At 41.3% G+C, this 22,354-nt stretch overlaps 1 protein-coding gene across 1 annotated transcript; it reads left to right on the top strand.

The window, feature by feature from the left end:
• The first annotated feature begins 1,692 nt into the window (after positions 1 to 1,692).
• On the top strand, positions 1,693 to 20,682 carry rfx4 (regulatory factor X, 4). The gene is made up of 18 exons (XM_041939202.1): positions 1,693 to 1,735; positions 4,204 to 4,290; positions 4,545 to 4,605; positions 8,385 to 8,508; positions 9,961 to 10,022; positions 10,387 to 10,600; positions 11,050 to 11,127; positions 11,252 to 11,415; positions 11,924 to 12,024; positions 12,133 to 12,191; positions 12,294 to 12,438; positions 12,776 to 12,870; positions 13,406 to 13,523; positions 15,036 to 15,155; positions 16,208 to 16,369; positions 16,489 to 16,654; positions 16,757 to 16,895; positions 19,619 to 20,682. The coding sequence occupies exons 1-18, from the start codon at positions 1,693 to 1,695 to the stop codon at positions 19,889 to 19,891; spliced, it is 2,211 nt and encodes a 736-aa protein (XP_041795136.1). The 3' UTR covers positions 19,892 to 20,682.
• Positions 20,683 to 22,354: the final 1,672 nt, after the last annotated feature.

Genomic DNA, 22,354 nt, shown 5'->3' with positions numbered 1-22,354 from the left:
GTTTCCTCTTTTAAACCAAAGCCTTAATACCACCAACATGTCGTATGTAGCGTAACCATACCCCCCACTCACACATACACACACATCTCAATTGGGGCCTTTTCACTGAACAAAAGCAGTACACATCCGTTTGTGCAGGCAGAGTGTGCGAGAATAGGAAGGGTGGAGGAGGCTCTTTTGGTGGCTGCACCTGTCCTATTTTATGAGGCTCTAATAAGCAGATAACAGGATGAAAAAAAGGACATCCACTGAGGGAGATTCAGACTCCACCTTCTCCTTATTTGACTGAAATTAATTAGATCCTCCTTTGAGGTCATGGCTGTGCACCAGCCACCATTAACGCCTTTGATTATTGTGTCATCAATGGGTGTGATGCTGTATTTCTTGTTTAATCTTTTCTTCAGTCCTTGCAGACACGTCTAAATGATTTCCCGTCATGATGATGCAGGTTTGTTTTTTTTTTCCTTTTGACCCGACGCTCATTCCAGGAGCTTTTTTCTTCCTGCGTGAGTATGAAAGGATTCAGAGACGTGTTTTATAACCAAGTCTGACCCACAGTGTCCCATGTGATGCTGCCGCCACCCTGTCCCACACGTGCTCCCAGGTGTCTCCACGGAGTGTCGGCGAGTAGCGGCAGTGATGTCCACGCCTGCGCACTGATAGAGAAAGTCCTCTTTTGCTATCCACGGTGTGGTGAGTAATTCAGCCATAATCCGCCTTTCTCCTCTCCCCTCTTCTTTCCCCTCTCCTCTCCCCCTCTCCTGTGGTTCCATTCATATTCTAATCACAGCTTTCCCTTCTCCAGCTCTCAGGCACTCCATCAGAGCCCTCCCAGCCTCGGGCTTTGCACTTTTACTTCCCCCCCTTTGTGACCGTTCCCTCTTCTCAGAGGCACACCAAAAATAAGGTTGCCACAGCGAAAAAAAAAAAAAAAAAAGAGTCCGACAACCCCACCAGAAAATTCACACTGGTGCAGTTTTTAGCATGTTCGGATGTGTGTGTGAGCCTGTGATGCGTCGACTCTGTGACAAAAGTTATCACAAAGATGGTTTAGTGGTGGAATGAGGTGAGAAGCGGACCAAATGTGGCAACAAGTGTATGTGGGATGTGAAATGGGAGTTAAAATCAGTAGGAAAGGCCGGAGCGGCGGTTGTGTAGGGATGTATGTTTATATGGAGCTCTGGGGTGTATAAAAACGTATTAAATGCCATAATGGAAGACGGGGAGGCCACAGTGTTAGGACTGCGTAGATCTAAGCCTCTTTTTTTTCGTTGGGAGGGAGCTTTTCTTATTCAAAACAGCCCCACAAAAGACTTCCAGTGAGCCTTGCCACATCCCCATCTGACTTGGGGCCATTCATCAGCCTTCCAAGCCTATCAATGACATGTCCCCATCAGGGCTCCTATAAAATCAGCCCCTTTCCCATGAAACATCAGCAAACATTTTGACGGGTCTGGCTTTCCCCCCGCTGGATTTCTGGAGTCTCTACCCCCCTTTCCTCCCTTATTCCCACCTCCCCCCTCTCCTCCGCCAACACCACCCCTCTCTGGGCGAACCTCAGATCCTCAACATCTCCTGTGACGGGCAGTGGTCACGGAAACACAGAGCGAGACGAGGGGAGAGCCGCTGAGGAGGGGGAAACGTGCACTAAGCCATTTTCTTGGAGGAGCCAGTGTCGTTGATGGGAAGAGGATGCATTGCGGGCTGCTGGAGGAGCCTGATATGGATTCCACAGGTCAGTCCTGCTTAACTCTGCTCACTTCGTGTGGATTGTGTTGAGAAAACCAGCTTCTGTTTAAGAACACTGTGTGAGCTGCTGCTGCTCTTCTGGAAGTCTCAAACTTTCTCTGTAGTCTCTCAGAGGAAGCGTTGGGATGCTCGTTGCTGTTGATTTTAGCCTTTTTTGTCACTTATTTAATTTTGTGATTTCTGGGGTTATTTATGAATGAGTATGTTTGGTGACACGCATTTTTGAGTGGTGCTGTTATTGTTGTCAGACACAGTCTTCCACTGACTGAAGCAAAGTCACAGAAAGCAGGGAAATAGCCCTTAAATCTCCTGTTTGTTTTCAGTCTTTTCAGTTAAACCAATTAAAAAAAATCTTAATTCATCAATCGCAATGGAGAAATGAAAACAGCAAGTGCACATCATGCTACGCTGTAAAGTTGTTGGGATTTTTTGGCTTTTCAGCTTCTGATTTTACTGAGAATTAATCAGTAAATTCCCTTTTTTAAACCTAATCTGGCAGAAGTGAGCACATTATTAGTTTTTCAGAAACAATGATTTATGTCTGATTACAAGAATTTGAAATAAAACAAATTATGTAACGGTTTCTTATCTGCTGAGAAGCAGCTCAGTTTATTAGAATTAGTAAATGTGATTAATGGGAACCAAACTTAAATCAAAGCATTTCTAAATAATTTACTCTAAAGAAAATTACATTTGTAATTTGCTGGCGCAGTGTTGAGTAGTTTAGCCCTGAATGTGTGTTGATAAATGAGTGAACATCCGTTTCACTTGCTGATCAAATTTAATCCAATTATTTAGATCCCCAACTTATCTGTTCCTGTGGCAAATGAAGCTTGAGGTCTGAGCCTCTGTGGAGAATTAGCTCCACTTCAGTGGATTCTCTTTTTCATTTCCAAGCTTTTTGTTGTTGTTTGTTTGTTTTGTTTGAGGGAGACAGAAGCAAATGCTGCTGGTAAATGATGAGACATGTCAGAAGGCCGATATTGTTGTATTCAAAGTTAAAATGCAAATGTACAGGAGGTTTTTTTCAATGGGTAACAGGCGTTATAATTGGCATGTGCTAGTAATCAAGAAGTGATGTCAAAGGTGGTGATAAGCATAAACACAGCCGTTAAGACTATTACAGTAAAATCTTGTAGTGAATATATTTCTGTAGGACAGGAAGTAAAAACTTGTATTCGGAGGCCGCAAGTTCACAGTTTCTGCTCCTGTGCTGCAATGACGGGACTCTAAACTCCAGTCTGACCTTTTCTATCAGCACGTGCCGAACATCGAGGTGTAGATTCCTCATCGAGCGTAAACTTCGAAAACTTTTGAATATCTGTGACCTCCTCTGAATCCCCCCACGGTCTGCACCAACAGGTCGTCCTGCCAGCACTCTGTCCTAGCAACAGCTGCTATGGTGATCGTTGTCAGCTCACATGCAGAAAAAAAGATTTCAAAAAAATATTTATATTTAGTTTTTATTTGTTAAAAATTGAACCGTTAAATACTTTTGTTTTGGTACTGTGTGCTCTGAAGGAAAAGAACACACAGCACTTCTCCACTTTGTTATTCACCACAGTTAATGGGAAATATTGTACTTTTTATTGCTCTATTTTAGGATTCAGTTAAGTACAAGTGGCTGGGATAGAAGAAATGATATCTTATCATTGTAGGAGATAAATGAAAATCTTGTTGCACTCAAATAAACAAGAATATTACTCATGTACAATTTCCTTCTTAATGACATTTATCAAATGCTGAATACTCTTCTTGAAAAAAAAAAACAAAAAACGCAAGCTTTTAAAATGGATTTCCACTCCACTCATCAGGCTGCTCCGACATGAAAGCTTTGGTGTTTTGCTGCTGCTCGGTCACAGAAAGCACACCAGTGGAGCTATTTCTAAGTAGAAATTAAAACAGGACAATGGCTTCTATTCCAGCAGACTGCTTCAGTAATGTGCACAGGCCCTTTTAAGCAAGTGTGTACGCTCGTAGTCTCCTGGGAACAATGCTGGATTCCTGCCGTCCTGGTGAAAACATCTCAAATAGAGCCATGGCTGCACCGCTGCCCATACAATCGATTGTTGTCAGCTCGCCCTGTCACATTAGTGACATTTAAAGTGCCCTGTATAGGCAGTGATTTGCACTGTTTATGTAGATACAGCTTTGGCTGTATTCTGCAGGAAGTGCAGGACAAAATAAGTTTACTCAAGAAAGGGAGTTTTTAGATTGACAGTTTCAGTTTCAAAGAAAATGTATACAAAAATAAAAAGAAATACACCAAAACTGCTATAAAACTGTTTCAGCCAAATGGGAATTAAAAGGCCAACTGTTACATCTTTAAAAATCATATTCCTTTGACCAGATTCCTCATTTCATTGTCACCGAACAAGATAAAATTGTTGCACTGAGAGGTGCCATGTTAGCGTCACAGTTTGTGACCCGTGGTCCATCATGCCTTTTTTTTAGAGAGCTGGATTGAACGATGCCTCAACGAGAGTGAGAGCAAGAGATACTCCAGTCACACGTCTCTGGGGAACATGTCCAACGATGAACGTAAGCAGCACGAACACTGTTACACTAAAACCACAGACTGTTAACTGCTCTTGGACCTCATTCAGTAATCGTATTGTTAGTGTCCAGAACAATGAACGTCTTTTATCCATGTCTGCACAGGAAGACAGTTTCTAAAAGTGCATGTTTTGCACATAATCGTGTCAGTCATATAAGCTGTCTTTGGAGCCATGTTTGTGATTTTACCTGAACAACTTAATTTTGCCCTGAAGCCCCAAATGTGTTGAATGTTGCAGATGAAGAAAAAGAAAACAACAGAGCCTCAAAACCACATTCAACACCAGCTACTCTGGAATGGTAAGTTGTTAACTTTTTTTTTTTCGTTTTGTCATGTGTAAAAATAAGTGAAAGAAAAGTGAGAAAATTAAAAAAGAAAGAAAAAACTCCCACATTTTTGTGTCAAACAGCAAATATTGTGAATTAATGCAAAAGGAATTCATATTTTACCTTAAGCTTCCACTCACCAACATCACACATTAATGTTAAATGTTCAGTGTAATATTGTTTAGCAAGGTTTAAAATGATAAACACATAACAGTTTTTTTTATCCTGGTCTGGTAAAGTCTGCAGGATTTCCTTCATCATTTTCTGTCGTGTTAGATATCAAAATTACATTAATTTCAGTATTTTTACACAACACACACACAGATGATACTATGAACGCCAGTTTCTCTGTACGCTGGTGTCTTTTCTGGCCTTATTAGTTCAGGAGAGATAAGATTTACATCGTGTGCCGCTGGACAACAAACACAGACGTCCAGCTTTTTGAAATGTTTTTTTTTTCCTTTATTTGTACATGTTAAACAAATTTTGTACTTTAAGTAAGAACAAGAAGGAGAATGTAGAATTTTTTTTTTTTTTTTCAAGTCTTAATTTGCATCTGATCTGGTCAATCCGGTCAAATAAGACTTTATGTTTTATTTTTGTCACAGATTAATTTGTTGTTATTTGTGGACTCAACAATAGAAAAAGAGGAGCAGCTTCGGCCTGCAACACTTTTGCATCCTCTGCATGTGGAGAATACAAAACCCCACACATGCCTCTATCTTATATGCCTGCCTGTTGCACATCCCCGTGACCAATGACACTCTTTGCTTAAAAACATTCAAACATGCACATGGGCTTAAATTAATATTTATAATGATTTAACCTGCACCGTGGGGGGCTGAAACCCACTGTGAGGAACATGAGCTGGGTCAATGTACCTTTTTAAAGAGAAGCATTATAGGCATAAATGCTGATGTAATTAGCCTTGCTGCACTGTGCGTAGTGAGCTTTTTTTTTTTTTTTTTTTTCTCAGATAAAGTGAAATTTATTTATAATATAAATTTTACTTTGATTTCATCAGGATGCTACAGTAACAGTAAACAGAACCTCTATGCTTGCATTTGATCACAGGATTGTTTGACCACTCACTAAAATGAGGTTTATACATTTACATCACAACAATACAGAATAGAAATTAGTGAATTCAACAGTATTGAAAATGCATTTATTCATAAAACAATGACTGTAATTCAGGAGACAGTTTTCAGCTTTCTGAGTGAAAGAAAATGTTGAGTCAGGTCAAACAGATCGTCTCCAGTGGCCCGATGAAACAATGCAGTTGTGGCTCTTCAAACACCAGGCCAGGCTCTTACAGTAGCCATGTGTATTCCATAAGACCAGTCCAGACTCTGAACTTACCTGTTTGGAATCAATATGTTACTCCTTTAAACATCAGTTTCCTATTCTGACCATCAGAGAAGTGACCTGGTACAAACTGCGCAGGGTTTCATCTGTTGAATGTTTAACGGCTGAGGATCGTCACAAGAATGATTAAACGTAGCAGTCGTAGTAGTAGAGGTGAAGGAGTTGTTCCAGACATTTGTAAGGCTGCAGTTAAAGGATAACTTTAGTTTTTTTACAACCTGGACCTTATTTCTAGCATTAAATACGACCATTTACTCACCCAGACAACTTTGGTGACATTTGGAGTCGTTTTGAAGAATTTAGCCTCAGAGGAGCGGCGCGTATATCCGTATAATGCAAGTACTCGGGGCACCCATGCGCAGCCTCTATATAACGCATAATCTGCGGCGAAACTTGTTCATATTCCAATATTTTTTTTATGATATGCTGGTGCTATTCCCCTCTGAGCCCGCCAGTTTAGCTGTAGTGTGGCACAGCTATGGTTCGTTATTGCGTATTCGTAGCCAACCGCCGCAGAGTCAGTTGTGTTGTGGCTGGCTGCTTGCAGCGCCCGGCGTTTGGTAATGACATCATCCACGTCAGAGGTAGTTGTCTAGAGACGCTGGATGTTGATAACATGCCACCACGGGCTCATTTATTTAATGCTACAAATAAGGTCCAGGTTGTAAAAAACGAAAGTTATTCTTTAATACATTCATTTCCAAATATGGCTGCCACTATTTCCGCAGGATACTTTTTTCTCACTGCCTCATCTGATGTTTGAATTTTATTTATTTATTATTAGTTTCTAGAACTTTTTTACATGGTAAGAAGAAGTACATTAGTTATTGGTCACAATAAAAATAAATAAATGAAAAAAATTTCAATGCCATAAATGATAAAAACGAGTGAAGTCATGCTTAATTTGTTCCATCTTTAGGGGGCATAAATACTCGAAAACAATCTTAAAGCATCACAGCACTGATAAACTAATGGATTATCAAGTGTTTATATAGCACCTTAAAACACAAAGTTACACAGTGCTTTATGGTCAAAACAAATAACAAAAAGCAAATATAATCTATATAAAATAGCTAAAAACTATTACAAAACGTTTCAGTTTTTGGACAGCCAGTTTTTTATTTCAGTAGAGAAATAAATAAATAAAAGACACAATGATAGCAACAAGCTTTATCGGGGCATGCAAATACTCATCATCCTTTTAGCAATAAACATCAATATTGGCTAGCATGCAGATGGTAAATAAAAGGGGACCCAGTGTAGACCCCTGTGGGACTCCTCAAAAGCTAGGAGCATGGGAGGAAAAGGTATTTCAAAGCATACTTGAGAGGAACATGTTGGACAGATAAAAATGAACCAATCCAGAGTCTGGCTGAAGTGTTAGTTAGATACATACAAATCCAGCAGACACAGAAGACACTGACGACCAGAGACAGCCAAAGAGTTGTGTTTTGCTTCTAATTGGGTACCACCAGCCCTTACTCATTCAAGTGAGTGGATGCATTTCAGTCCACATCAGTAATACAGCTACACAACAAGCCGGATGTGCATCAGGAATCCATTTGCTGAGGCTTTTAAGTTGTAAATCAGTGCTGGGAATTTTTTTCTAACAAATATATTTAAACCAGATACACACAATCATGTGAGGCTTCAATAAAAAACAAAAAGCAAAAAAAACAATGTTACCATTTATATGCAGGAACTCAAAACAGGTCAAAATGAAAAAACATTCCTGTCACCAAGACGTCAACATTATCATTTGGACACAGGAGCATCTGATGCCGGCCTAATATCTCTGAGATCAGTGATATCTGGGCTGCCATGTTTAGTTTCTGCTAATTATAATACATGAACATTCAGTCCTGTTGGGGTGTATGAGACAGTTGCTGTTTGGTGCTAACTGCAGTGTTAAATGTGTGTGTAGATGCTTTATAGTGCGTGCTGCATGATGTGATTACGTGCTGTGATTGTGCAGATTCGAAGCTGCCTTAATATGCATAAAGCTAATGTTGTTTGATGTTATATGACCGGGCTTTTATTCAGTTTTCTGTTTGGACTGTTGTACATTTTATCTCATCCAGATACTACAGATAGGAATAAGTTCTAATGGATAAATCTGGTACACACGTATGCATGTCTATTTATTAATATCCCCTCTTCAGTAATTAAATGTGCACTTTACAGTTTTAACATCATATTATTGTATATTATTTCATTAAACACTTACAGTAAATCACTGCACATTTTTCTCAATTTTTAGCAGAAACGCAGCGGTCATAAGAAGCCTGTTTGAAGTTGTGGTTCTCTCATTTCATCTCATTCATATCAACAATGCTCAAACTTCTACATTCAATAACTCGGATAACTCCCATCATCATTCACAGGCTAGAGGAGAACTATGAGATAGCCGAAGGTGTGTGTATCCCCCGAAGTGCCCTGTACATGCATTACCTAGACTTCAGTGAAAAGCATGACACGCAGCCTGTGAACGCAGCCAGCTTTGGAAAGGTAAGATTTAATCCTCAGTGGATATGAAGGTTCAACAGTCTAGCATCTCATCGTCCCCACCCGCATCCAGTTTAACTCAAAATGATCTTTAAACGTCTTGAAAACAATCAAAGCTCGGTAACATCTGTAGTCCATGCCTCTGTTTAAAATGTTTGATTAACAAAGCAGATGATGTGCAGTCGAGCGGTTCACAAAGGTGGCACAGAATTGTCTGCTGTTCGAGCTTTTAATATGTGTTCATACGTGAGCTGTAAGTGAAAAGTAACCAAAGTGACTCAGCAGAAGAAGTTACAAAACAACATTCGGATGCTGCAGCCTCCATGAAGGCATTAATCTCACACACTAAGTCAGCATCGGTCTGACCATTTCATGCCTGGGTTGGTTTTGTGCTGCAGCTCTGGCTGCTGTTGAAGTAATATCAACTGCAGCTCAGTGTGAAGCAGCAAAGCTCTGCGGTCGCTCACTGAACACATAATCCAGAGCCAAAGGAGATGTGCTTTCGTCTGTTCCCACAACCCCAAGAAGTTCCTCAGCCTTCCTACCCCCAGCCATCCCCTGTACTCTGGATTCTGGCCCCAACCCCCAACCCAGCCCGCCCCCGCCCCTCCGCAGCTCCTGTCGGAAGATATTGAAAAAGAGAAGGGGCCTGGATTAATGTGTAATTAAAGGAAATTTGGAAGGGTGAGATGTTGCGGAATGTTAGATCAGTGGCTGGAGCAGTGTGGGGTGTCCTTTAGGAAGGCTTCATTGATTCAGGACAAAAAAATGAGAGAGGGCCCGGACTGCCTCCCTGTCTGCTCATTTATCAAGCGGGGCCTGACAGAAACTTCACAGCTTGGCCTCTTTTTTCATCCCACACAATGGAGAGCTACACTGTTTGCTAAAGTTTCTGCACCAGGAGCTGGACCAAGCAGCCAATCTCTTTGGACAAAAAGAGAGGAAAGGAAGAAGGAGGGAGTGGAGAAGAGAAAGAGAGTGAGAAGGAGAGAGGATGGGTGGGAGGACAGATGAGGGGAGACTGTTGATATAGGGGGGAAAAAAGTAATACCCCTGGATGTCATAAATGGATGGCTCTCAAAGCTTTTTTCACCCTCACAGACCTCCCTGTGGACACAGCTATGAGACTTTCCTGTTGGTCTCCTGACAAACTTTATTAAACACTTTCTCATAAAGAGCTGAAGATACTGTACAAATGCAGTATTTCTGACAAGTAACGTATTCTGTGCTTCCTGTGCATTAGAAGAACCCCCCAACCGGTTATACATTTTTTTTTCCCACTAAGTGAAAAATACGCACAGGTTGATATTTTATGAAGATGTAATTTGGTTCCTTGTGTCACCTGTTCCCACTTGCTTTTCTTTTTCTCTTTATTTTGCTGCCAGAGGCTGAGATGAATTTGATGTATCTGTAGTTGCAGCACACTGACAACTTTTTCTCTCCCACAATGAACAGATCATAAGGCAACAGTTTCCAGCGTTAACAACCAGAAGACTGGGGACAAGAGGGCAGTCTAAGTAAGTTGGTTTGGTCTAAGCACTAACTACTTGCATGGCTCACTCTTTCTAAATTTTTATGAAAAAAGTACATTTCTTCTCCTATTTTACTGGAAATCTACATTTTTTTTTACCTGATACAAAGAATTTAGTAAAGCTCTGCAAACTGTAGACTACGTACACATTTTGATTAGATTCAATACAGAGAGAAGCTTTTTTTCGTCAAATTTATAAGAAATTCTAACAAAAAATTTAATTGGAAAGACATATATGTATCTTTAGATTTTTATTAAATTAGTTGTTTTTCATTCCAGGTTTTACTTTCACAGTTTTCAATAGCCTATAATAATCCTGCTTGTAATAAACAGAAAAAAATTCTCCTCAGGTACCACTACTACGGCATAGCGGTGAAGGAGACCTCTCAGTATTATGACGTGATGTACTCCAAGAAGGGAGCGGCGTGGGTGAACGAGACGGGCAAGAAAGAGGTCACGAAGCAGACAGTGGCGTATTCACCGCGCTCCAAACTGGGGACGCTCCTGCCAGAGTTTCCAAATGTCAAAGACCTAAATTTGCCTGCAAGCCTGCCAGAAGAGAGGGTAAACAGGAGTTTTAAAAGTCCATCCTTACGGCCCCCTCCTCCCACCTCTCCCTGCCATCTCACCGTCTTTGCGCCCCCTCTGGCTCCAGCCTTTTATCTGCCCCGGGACCTTCACTGGGTTTGCATTTAGAGAAGGACCTTGAAGATTTATATGCTGGCTCCTCACTAACTCTTAATCTTTTGGGGGAGATAATAAGATCTAGCATTGGACAAAGGACAGGCACTAGCTGTCCAGCTTTTAAAGAGGGGCCATGATTTTAAATGGTTTGCGTTTTGCTGATCTCTAAAGCTTGTTTTATATTACTCCGCTCCAGCCTAGACCTGTAACATGTATTTATTGCTTTGCATGCTTTGTACAAGATTTATTTTCTTGTTTTCGCACCAAAGAGAGAGAAAAGCCATTAAGTTTGTGATGCAGTGAGATTAATACTCTGTTGTTGCCCACAGGTGTCAACCTTCATCATGATGTACAGAACACACTGTCAGAGGATACTGGACACTGTTATTCGAGCCAACTTTGATGAGGCAACGTTTCTTCTGTTTTAAACCATTTTACACATCAAAGTGTTCCAGCAAAAAGCTTGATTGTACGTTGCTGACCTTTTATTTCCTGTGATGCTGAATATCGTGGTGTGTGTGGTGGTTTCAGGTCCAAAGCTTCTTGCTGCACTTCTGGCAGGGCATGCCGCCCCACATGCTGCCCGTCCTCGGCTCCCCCACAGTGGTGAACATAGTGGGCGTTTGTGACTCCATCCTCTACAAGGCCATCTCTGGGGTCCTGATGCCCACCGTCCTGCAAGCACTGCCTGATAGGTGAGTACATGTTGTAACCCTCACTCTACTGAAACGGGACAGGATGGTAGTTTCACTGCTCTGACTTAGTAACAAAGGTTCATTTGTATTTGTGCAAATTAAAGATGCTGCATTAACAGTAATGCCACTTTATGTTTTAGTTCAGTGAATTAAGATGTTTAACAAACATTAGGCTGCCTTGCAAGTTTTTTGTCTTATTAATAACACCATGTACTTTAAAGGCTGAAGCTTGGAAACAGCATTTTGACTCAAGGTCCACTTACTGTAGCTTTTTCTGTAGCTTTTCACCACATCTCATTCATCGTCATCAGATTGAGGTCTTTAAGATGAAAATCTTTTTTTTCCCGCTTGGACTTTTTTTTTTTTTTTTTTTTTTTTTTTTTTAAAATTTTTTTAGACCAAAAATTTGATTTATTCTTTAAGAGAATAAGCAGCACATAATGAAAATAATTATTTCTAGTTGCTGTAATTAAATGAAATTATGACCTGTTTTCCCTCGCCCTCACAGTTTGACTCAGGTTATTCGAAAATTTGCCAAACAGCTCGATGAGTGGCTAAAAATAGCACTTCACGACCTTCCAGAAAACCTGAGGAATATCAAATTTGAATGTAAGTATAAAGTCCACATCTTATCATCTTGATATTTATATTTTAAACACAGAAAATCCAAATTATGGCACAGGATTTACCATGTATTTTCTCCTTTTTTGTTTCCAGTATCCAGGAGATTTTCTCAGATCCTAAAGCGACAAACATCCTTAAACCATCTATGTCAGGTGCCTGCCATGTTTTTTAATAAAATCCATATGAACAAACACAGCTGATAAGTGATATGGGTATGCCTGTGTAAGTAATAATGTTGATTTATCTGTCCCCAGGCGTCGCGGACTGTGATAAACAGCGCCGACATCACCTTTCAAATGCTGGAGGACTGGAGGAATGTGGACTTGAACAGCATCACCAAGCAGACACTTTACACCATGGAGGACTCACAAGAGGAGCACAGGCAGCTTATTATCCACTGTAGGTCCATGCATTTAAGATGATCCCACTTTAACACAGACAGAGAATTGCACTCTACCTCCACACAAACAGCACACAGAGGGACAGTCATTCCCACGACCAGCAGAGTCAAAGCATTAATGATGGAGACCAAGAGGTTAAACAAGTTCACTCTCCTCTGAAACACCCTGCAGAGCATCACCAATTCACACCAGCCTCACGCCTCTGAATCAGTCCTGACGGGGTCAGAGGTCACAGATGCGTAGAACTTGCTGCGTAAAGATGCCGCTTGCATCTAAATATTTATGTGAAGTGATGTGAAATGTTATGTAACCCGACGTTCTCCCTCCTGTCACAGTGTATCAGGAGTTTGACCGTCTATTGGAGGAGCAGTCTCCAATCGAGGCGTACATCGAGTGGCTTGACTCCATGGTGGACCGCTGTGTCGTCAAGGTCAGTAGCAAAATCTTTCTCACTGGTGTTTAAGCCCGGTCTGACTCAGCGTTTTTGCATAAAGTAGTAGTAGTGGTGTCCTCTGTTGATGTGACACAGATGAGGTTTAGATATTTTCCTCGTTTGAAGCCGAGAAGTCATTTCAGCTAAACATCTGAAGTGTTTGCGCAGCAGAAGTCTGATTATTTGGCCCTTAAACAGACACCTGCGGCTGGAAGCCACTCGTCTCTGCATGTCTTTCTTACACAGAGGCACTTACGTTGCAATCCTCCCAGTTAATGATGTCTTCAAGCTTCCCATTTGCGTCCATTATGTGCCAGATATGGGCTTGTAAAATTCGGTCTCCCTGGCAACGTCTTGGACTGCCCAGACAATAGTTCAATAGGAAGGCGTGTCCCTGGGGGCAAATTAAATAGTTGACTTGTTGACATGTTTTTCGTTCCTGAGGGTTAAGCCCCAATGCGGACCTAGGGGTTAATTCTACCCCGGCATCCCAACCCTTCCCCCTCTTTTCTCATGGAAATGTTCTCTCTAGGTGGCAGGCAAGAGGCCCGGGTGCCTGAAGAAGGTGGCCCAACAGTTCCTGCTGATGTGGTCGTGTTTCGGGACCAGAGTCATCCGGGATATGACCCTCCACAGCGCGCCCAGCTTTGGTGAGCCGCTAACGCTCTGTCATCATTCCTTAATGCAGCAGACAGGAAATACAAAACTTTGACGGTGCTTCTTGAGCATGCAAAAAAAGCTATGTCACGCACATGCAAGGCCCCACCCCCCGCAGGTTTATAAGATACCAGAAACACTGTTGCAGTGGTGAAACGTTTGTCAGACAAAAACACAACTACTACATTTAAAACAAAGAGCTTTGTCTTCTGTCGCTGCCTCAGTAACCCCTCCCGTCCTCAAGCACAACTCAGGCTTTTACAATCATCCATCCAGAAGAACTCATCAGAAAAAGACTTTTCACTAAAAACTATAGACCATGAATTTGACTGAATCTCATTATATCAGATCACACAAACAAAGGAGAACATTAAACCTGCCTGTTTCTACAAGAGCAACTAAAGACTGAGAAAGTTGTGGAATGATCCAAAAACACCTGTTTGGGACATTCTACAGGTAAACAGGTTCATTGGTGACAGGTGATAGTATCATGATTGAAAGGCTCAGTCGCTCACAGCGAGGATGGAGCGAGGTTCACCACTTTGTGAACACATGACTGTATACAGGATCATGGGCTCAGGAACACTTTATAAAACTGTTGTCTGTAAACACTGTTTGTTTGCAAATGACTGACATTTTGTTTTTATTTACGTTTTAATTAAGAGTCCCGTCTTTTTAAGGAAGGGGGTTGTATGTCTGTGTTACCACTGATGGCCAAAGCTGGTCTACATTTATAAAATTCCTTGACTGTTTGAATCCCAAGTCTGAAATAAGGAGAGAGGAGAAACAACTAAAATGGTTGCTTTAATTGCTTGTTGTGCACAGCCAAGGTTAGCAGTAAGTGAAGAGTTGTAAAAATGAAAGAAAAGAAAATGGCTTGTCTTTCCTCCACTTGTGTCCTTTGGGCCTGTCTGTGAATATCAAAGACACAGCTGGTTGCAGTGTTTTGATAAAGCAGGTCTCTGTGCACAAACAGCTAATTAACAAAAGCCGTCCCTCCCCTCTCCCGATGTGTGCGCCTGTCTTTTCCATTTTATGACCGGTCAGTATTACACCCCGCTCCCTTGAATAGCCACAAGTGTTTATTATGCGCACGGCGGCGGCAGCGACCGGCACAATGACACAATTGTGACACTCCCTCACATGCCAAGGTCTCATCTTCCGCACGACCCCGGGGTCAGCTGACATATTTCTGGCACTGACTCGGTACACGGAAAAAATCTGGCTCACTTCTTTTTGATAACAGCGGCCGTCCTGTCAGTCCACAGGATGTGATGTCATCACTCGGATGCTTTTAGAAATGCTTCAGTCTTAATGGTCTTCATCATTTATGTTCCTGAAGCATGAAGAGCCTTTGGGGTTTTTTTCCATTCAGCTGCATCTTACTCTCACCATGTAAATCAGTCACTTTTCAGCACACAATGATTTCCGTATAACCTCAGAGTGTTTTGTACAGATAAGACTTTCCTCTCCGTATAAAACTCCTGCTGTCTATCTGTGCGCAGGGTCCTTCCATCTGATCCACCTCATGTTTGATGACTATGTGCTTTACCTGCTGGAGTCCCTGCACTGCCAGGAGAGAGCCAACGACCTCATGAGGGCCATGAAGGGAGAGGGCAGCACAGGTGAGACCCCTACCTGGAGGTCTAACCAAGAGATGCACCGATACTCATGTGGGATATCAGTCCGATACTGGCTCAAATAGCTGGATCGGGTATTGGGTGTCATTATTTTAATATGTAACAGTTCAATTAATTTCTGTTGATGTATTTCTCTGTTAGATTTTGTTTTCTCAAAGTTGGAAAAACTGTTTAAAAAATTTTTAAGTCAAGTCTGATGTTGACTTAAACCAAAAGGATGATCCTGGTCTCTTTCACACAGTGAGGCATACAGCTTCTTAATTGCATGCTTGTATTGGATCAGATAACCGTCTATATGGGTCGATACCCAAAGCCCGGGTGTCGGTATCAGGACTGAAAAAATCAGTTGATGCATCCCTGATCTAACCAAAAGTCAATGACAGGACAGCTGCAAATATGCTGTTATTTCTTTTAATCATTGAAGTGCTTTTTCTAGAAAAAATACCAAACATTCCCCAATGTTCCAGCTCCTGAATTTTGAGGATTTGCATCATTTATTTTAAAAACGAACAGGCTTCTCTTTGATGCTCCCTCTGTGCTCTCAACAAAACATAGTATAGAAGTGTATTTACTTTACAGCTTGCAACATCAAACTTCTGTCATGAGACTTTTGGCAGCATAAGATGAGTTCACTTTTGTGTGTGTAATGCTCTGCTGAGGGTTTTTACTCTTATTGGTCCAGGACTTTACCATTATAGCTTAGTCAGCGCGTCACTTCTCTGCATCATCATGTACAGTATGTTTGAAGCATGCCTCCATCCAAACCTTTTAGAGGCAGTATAATAAGTCTATAAACAGCTGTCAGTTTGCATAATATGATTGGAAACGTCCACTGGAATATTTCCTTGCTGTTTTTATATCAGGCAGATATGTTCACCTTATCGTGTGCGCACAGCACACATGCGTTGGCCTCATATATGTGTTGTACACAATCAGGTACGACTCACAAAGACTTCAACCCTTTCAAAGTAAATGCAGATTTGAGTTGACATGCTATCCCAGTTGTCTAATGGTCTGTCCTCTCCTGACACCCTCAGCAGAGAGAGAGGAGGAATTCATGCTGACAGAAACCACCCCCACCTCCCCGTCTCCAGGAGCCTACTCCCCCGCTCGCTCAGTCCATTCTGTGGGCGTTTCCTCGGCCAGCTCCCCGACAGCAGCTGTGTCTCCGGAGTACACCGGAGTCACCTCCACCACAGGTGAGTCAGGCCTCGCTGTCACACACACACACAAACATCGGAAATAAGCAGAGATCTCGCCGCACATAGTTCCTTTACGCCAACACATTTGTCTCTGTGTCCATATATGTGTCTACCAGGCGCTGTTCAGTCATATACCTGGTCCCTTACATACACAGTGACAACAGCAGGCGGCTCCACTCCAGAGGCTGGACAACAGCTGTCCTGTATGAGGAGCAGCGCTCCAGTCCCACCTCCGTCCTCCACCCACCGGATGCCAGTCTACACCCACAGAGAGGAGCATGGGTAATTCTGATTTTAGTATTAAGTTTCATTTTCAAGGCATTTTGGAAACATTTGAATTTTTTTGGAGGATTTCTTGAATGAATTTTGCTCAATTCATTCTAGGTATACTGGTAGCTACAACTATGGCAGCTACACCAACCAGCATCCTCACTCCATCCAGAGCCAGTATCCCAGTCTGGCCCATGAGCCGGCGATCCCATCCCCACTCCACTACTCCGCCTACCACCGGTCGTCTGCACAGGTCAGTCCCAACTACCCAAGAACTGGGGTTCAGCAGCAAGTGGGTTTAAATCAGAAATCAATTTACTCATCAAATTTGAATCCTTTTGAATCCCTTAAGGAACTTGGGATAGGCATTGTTTCTTTAAATGTAATCGAGTAAAATAATATAAATAATAAGTAAAACTCGGGCTTGACAGATAACATACAGCACAGGATATACTGCTGTGTATGCTTTGCTAATAAAAACTAAAACAAAACCCTCACATCTAAAAGAGTAAAATTAGTAATACCACTGTCTGAAAATACGACAAGAAAAGTCCTCCGTTCATAGGACAGACGTATTATCAGCAAAACTGACCTAAACATTCAAAAATAAGACCATCCATTATGCACAGTGAGCCATTTCAGTGTTATCTTTTATGTGTTTTTATTATTCATACGTAACATATGAGGTGTATCATGAAGTTGCAGTTGTAGTTGAGGTGGACAACACACTGTTACATACTGTTTTAATCTATATATCTATCTATCTGTATCTATTTAATCTATAGCAGTTTAATATATTTTATGAAATCATATATTCTGTATGTAAAATCTTAATCTGCAAAGTAGCTAATTGTCAGGTAAATGCCGTAGAGTAAAAAGTTTAATATTTCCCTCTGAAATGAAGTGAAATCAAAGTCTGAAGTGTATGTAGTGTATGTCAAAATTGTATTTAAGTAGTATGCAAGTGTCACATTCCAGTGAAAGCTGCAGACTGTGCTGATGTCCACAGAAAGGGATGAGACTCAGTGTCACATTAGTCAAAGGACAAAAATATGATGTCTGCAATAATGTGTGTGAATATGGGTAAACTGTATGCATCCACAATACACAGCAGTATGGAACCGTGCTATGTTGGCTATTTACACGAAGTAAAACAAGTAGCAGAAGATAGAATATGTAGCTGTTAACAGACAATGTGAACTTTCTGTTAAAGAGAGTAAATGGAAGACTGAAGATTAAAACACAATGTAAAAAGGTTATTGGGATGAGATGGAGTCGCTGATGTTACAGCTCGTGCAGTGACTGGTGTGAGTTAACTCTTTTGATGGTAATTTCCTGTCAAGGGCCCTCCAGCCTCCACTGCCTTTATAGTGGGAGGAGATCAGCTGGGCCTCAGCGGTGGCAGTGTTTCTAAAAGTCCCCGATCACCCACTCCTCACAGCGGAAGGAGACAGTGAAAGGTGGCTTGGCCGGGGCCAAGAGGGGCCCTGCTCTGTTACCCCTCTTTCCAGCTCTCAATAGTCTCTTCATCTGTTTGAGCCAGTAGCCACAGAGCAGGGCAAGGGGGCGTTTATTAAAATATTGTTATTCAATGGTCTCTTTTCTGCTTGTGAACAAGAGGCAGCTGAGCCTGTCTGTTCTGCTCTCTGACCTGCGCTGACTGTCTTTTTCCATGCCGTGATCCCTTATAATGGAATCGACTGTCGTGTTTATATTTAGTGAGAAGAGGGAAAAGGGTCGTACTTCCACTTTTTTTTTAAGCCTGTCTCAGCTTAAATCGGGCACAATGCCTGTGCTTTGTCTGTTCGAGAGCGTGGGGATGGAGCTGGGATGAACACAAAACTTTGTCGGATCCCCATCTGTCCAAAATATTCTCGTCAACAGGCAGATTTAGTTAGTTTGAGTTCGGTCACCATAGGCAACAAAAATAACACAGGAAAACTACTTTTTCTGATGATACTAATTTTCTTAAGTGGCTTAATTTTCTATTTTACTCACTGTGATAAAACTTGGGAAGCAATTTCCCTTGACAGGAAATTACCATTGGCAGGGTCAGTTCACACCCAACTCTACAGTCCTAACACAGCATCAAATATGATACCAGCAGGGCTGTAGCTACCTTTGAGGACGCTGAGGTCATGTCCTCTCTAGATGTTCTGGCAGCTTTCTTAAACCTGAGGCGAGTTTATGTTAATAAAGTTACTCATGGTGAGTCGGAACTGTGTTTTTGAGTCATTTTTAACTCAAGGAAAATGTCAATTGTTTCCTAACATTGTGGAGAAGGCAACATTTTGACCTTCATTAAAGGAATAGTTTGACATTTTGGGAAATAAAATTATGCAGTCATTTGCAAACAAACTATGTTTACAGACAACGTTTTTTACAAAGTGTTCCTGAGTCCATGTAGTAACATCTTTTATACAATCATGTGGTGAACCTCATTCCATCCTCGCTTGTGATCAACTGAGCCTGTCAATCATGATACTATCACCTGTCACCAATCAACCTGTTTACCTGTGGAATGATCCAAACAGGTGTTTTTGGAGCGTTCCACAACTTTCCCAGTCTTTTGTTGCTGTTACACAGCGTCCTAACTTTTTTGGAAGTATTTTTTTTAGCCAACAGTTACTTGAGAAAAGAAAAAAGAGGCTACGGCTAGCAGCTGTAGCTAAGCTAATCATTTTAGCATAAAGACTGGAGACAGGAGGAAACATCTAGCCTGGCTCTGAGTCTGCTTTCCAGCACCTCCCAAACTCACTAATCAACACATTGTAACTTCTTTGTTTCATCTGTTCTTGCTACTAAATTCAAAAACGTGTTAAAACAATGTTTTGTGGGTGTTTACTGTTTGTGTCTTCCCTGGGACAGAGCCATGTTAGGTCTGTCCTGTATTTATGCTAAGCTATTTGCTCCATATTTTCTGCTTTTATGCTTGCATCACCTTAACATCTTTCCTCTTCGTCTTCTCTTTCACAGTACCAGCTCAACGGCCAGATGTCTCGAATGGAGCCTTGCTTGATGAGCAGCACTCCTCGGTTGCACCCTGCACCTGTTGCCCCCCGGTGGCCAGATGTGTCGCCAGCTAACAGCTGTTACACCAGTCCACCTATGCATTCATCTCGCTATGCCACCTCTGGGGACATGTACTCTCCCCTGGGCCCACGCAGGAACTCAGAGTACGAACACTCGCAGCATTTCCCCGGTTTTGCCTACATCAACGGAGAGGCCACCACAGGCTGGGCGAAATAGCCGGAAACACTGCTTTGGAGACAAGTGCACAAACTCCAGGCCTGCTACTCTGGTGGATGCAAAGTCTCTGAACACTTCCAATCAAGTACATCAAAAAGAGAAGAGCAGAGAGAGGAGCGTACCAATGCAAGGTAACAGGAATCATGGTGTGGATGTACCGACAATTTGAAAAGACTCATTATGTCAATCGCTCTGATGACTGTGGTGTAATTTGTGTGGAGGTTTAATGAAATTTATCCAAGAATTGATGTCTTTGCTCACTGCTGGAGGAAGAAATACAATTCAAATCATATAGATATTCAAAACTTGCAGCAAAATCATTTTAAGAGTGCAATGCTGCTGCCAAGCTGTGCCTTTGTTTTAAGGAATGTACACCTCTGCCAGAGTTTTCCTCGTCAGTCTCACAAGTCAGCGCACAGATCATCCCGCCAAACCTCAGTGGGTTTTGTCAGTGACTGACGGATCAGGGTGCTGTAAGCCGTTACTGACACCAGTACAATCTCAGTGACACCGCTGTCTCCTCTTGTTGCTCAGCACTGTGCAGCATCTTGTCGTTGGACTCGTCGCAGCAGATTTGTTTGCTGCAGGATGTGAATGAACTGTACTGCCTTAACGTTCTTTTGGGATACCATTTACATACAGTGGCACAAAGACTAAAACATACATCACATAAACTCACGAAAAAGACCTTGATCATTGTGTTAAGGTGTCCTCATCTTTGATAGTTTTTTTAATGGTTGAATGCTGTGACTCAAAAACAACTGTGTGAGTGTATTCTGTCGCAATCTTTTTTGCTGTTTTCCTGTGACAATATATACATATATATATATACATACACACACACACACACACACATATATATATATAGTATGTATTTTCTGTAACTTTGTAACATGGTGTATTCTTATTTTCTATGTTACAATTGGTACTTTGTTCTCTGTTTTGTATGGTTAGTAAAAGACACATTAACCTAGGGTTGTGTGTTTTATAATGCACTCAAAGCTACTGAGGACCTATTACCCTATGGGTATTTATAAAAAGGGAAAATATCAAAGTGTACAGTAACATGAAGTCTAGTCACTTTTCTGTAAATAAAAGCACTGGAAACCATCTGTGGTGACTGTTAAACTATTGCAGTTGAAGCTGATGTGTATGTGCAAAAAATGTTGCTACATAAATAATTTCACAATTTAAAACAGTGACTCATGTTCGTCAAATTGTCTTCTTTCTCCCGATCTCTTTATTCTCTCTGTGTTAAAGTCCACCAAATCAAATCACAAAATATCTCCAAATGTTAACACAATGCTAAACACATTGTTTTATGATCATAATTAATATAAACACTGGAAAAAGTCTTGAATTATATTCATTTCTTAAATCCTGCTCTTTCCATATTTTCTGTATGTGACTATAAGACAGTTGTTATTGATAAAAAATGTTTTTTATACAATTATTTAAGGTGGATTTCCTAGTTTGTAATACAGCGTGTTGACTTTATAACTACCGACATGTTGCCGTCCCTGAACTTTCCAGTTTACATTTTCTGAAGTCGTCCTTCTACTTCTCTCCATGTGGTGACAACACGGCGGGGGGTTGGGCCAGTAGCACAAGGGCCACACTGCAGAAAGAATTACATTTCTATAGAGAGAATGTCCTGCTGTGCTGGGGTCATTGCACCTCAGTCCCGTAACCTTTGACCTCCGACCCCTGCCAAGGTTTGTATTTATTGGAACATAGATCCTCTGTGTTGCGTCTCTCCCAAATCCTGCAGGATTCACAACCAAGACTTTGAATGCAGAAACTCTGTTAAGAGCAAAGAAAAGAAAGGCGAACCACTATTGTGATTTAATCACCTGACCTGAGTGTCAATATCAATATCCGCTGAAGATTTCAGAGGAAGATTGGTGGTCCAGGGTGTGCACGAGGACCTCACTGTCAGCTGTGAGAAACGTGTGCTTCCAGATCAGTGGGTTTCATCTCTAACATCACCAAAACACTGCTTATACGGTGTTCATAAAACAGTTTTTTACAGATAGTTATGTGCTTTAAAATAAGTCCATAAGACTTATTCAAGTACAATATATTTCTCATATCTATAATTCCTTTGCATGGAGCTAATGGAAAAATAAAGTGATGCATCTGAAAACATGAGATTAAAATAACAAATATATTATTTCAAGTTTCAAACCGGGTTGATATTTTTTAACAGCTTTTATCCAATGCAAATTTGTAGTGGATAAATAAAATATACCAATTACAAATAATACAAAAATTATATGCCGGGGTTCATTTTCCATAAAAGAATAATACTGTTCAGGGTCATGAAGGTCATTTTTTAGGTGGGAAACAGACACTCCACACAGTTACCACTAGTTTAAATTCTCCAATTCACATGCATGTCTTGAACTGTCGAAGGAGGATTACACAGAAAAAGAGAAAACATGCAAACCACAAGGAAACAAC

Source organism: Chelmon rostratus, chromosome 6 (genome assembly GCF_017976325.1).
Source record: "Chelmon rostratus isolate fCheRos1 chromosome 6, fCheRos1.pri, whole genome shotgun sequence".
Taxonomy (NCBI): domain Eukaryota; kingdom Metazoa; phylum Chordata; class Actinopteri; order Chaetodontiformes; family Chaetodontidae; genus Chelmon; species Chelmon rostratus.
Note: the sequence above shows the minus strand (reverse complement) of the source record. Positions and strands in the feature narration are given on the sequence as shown.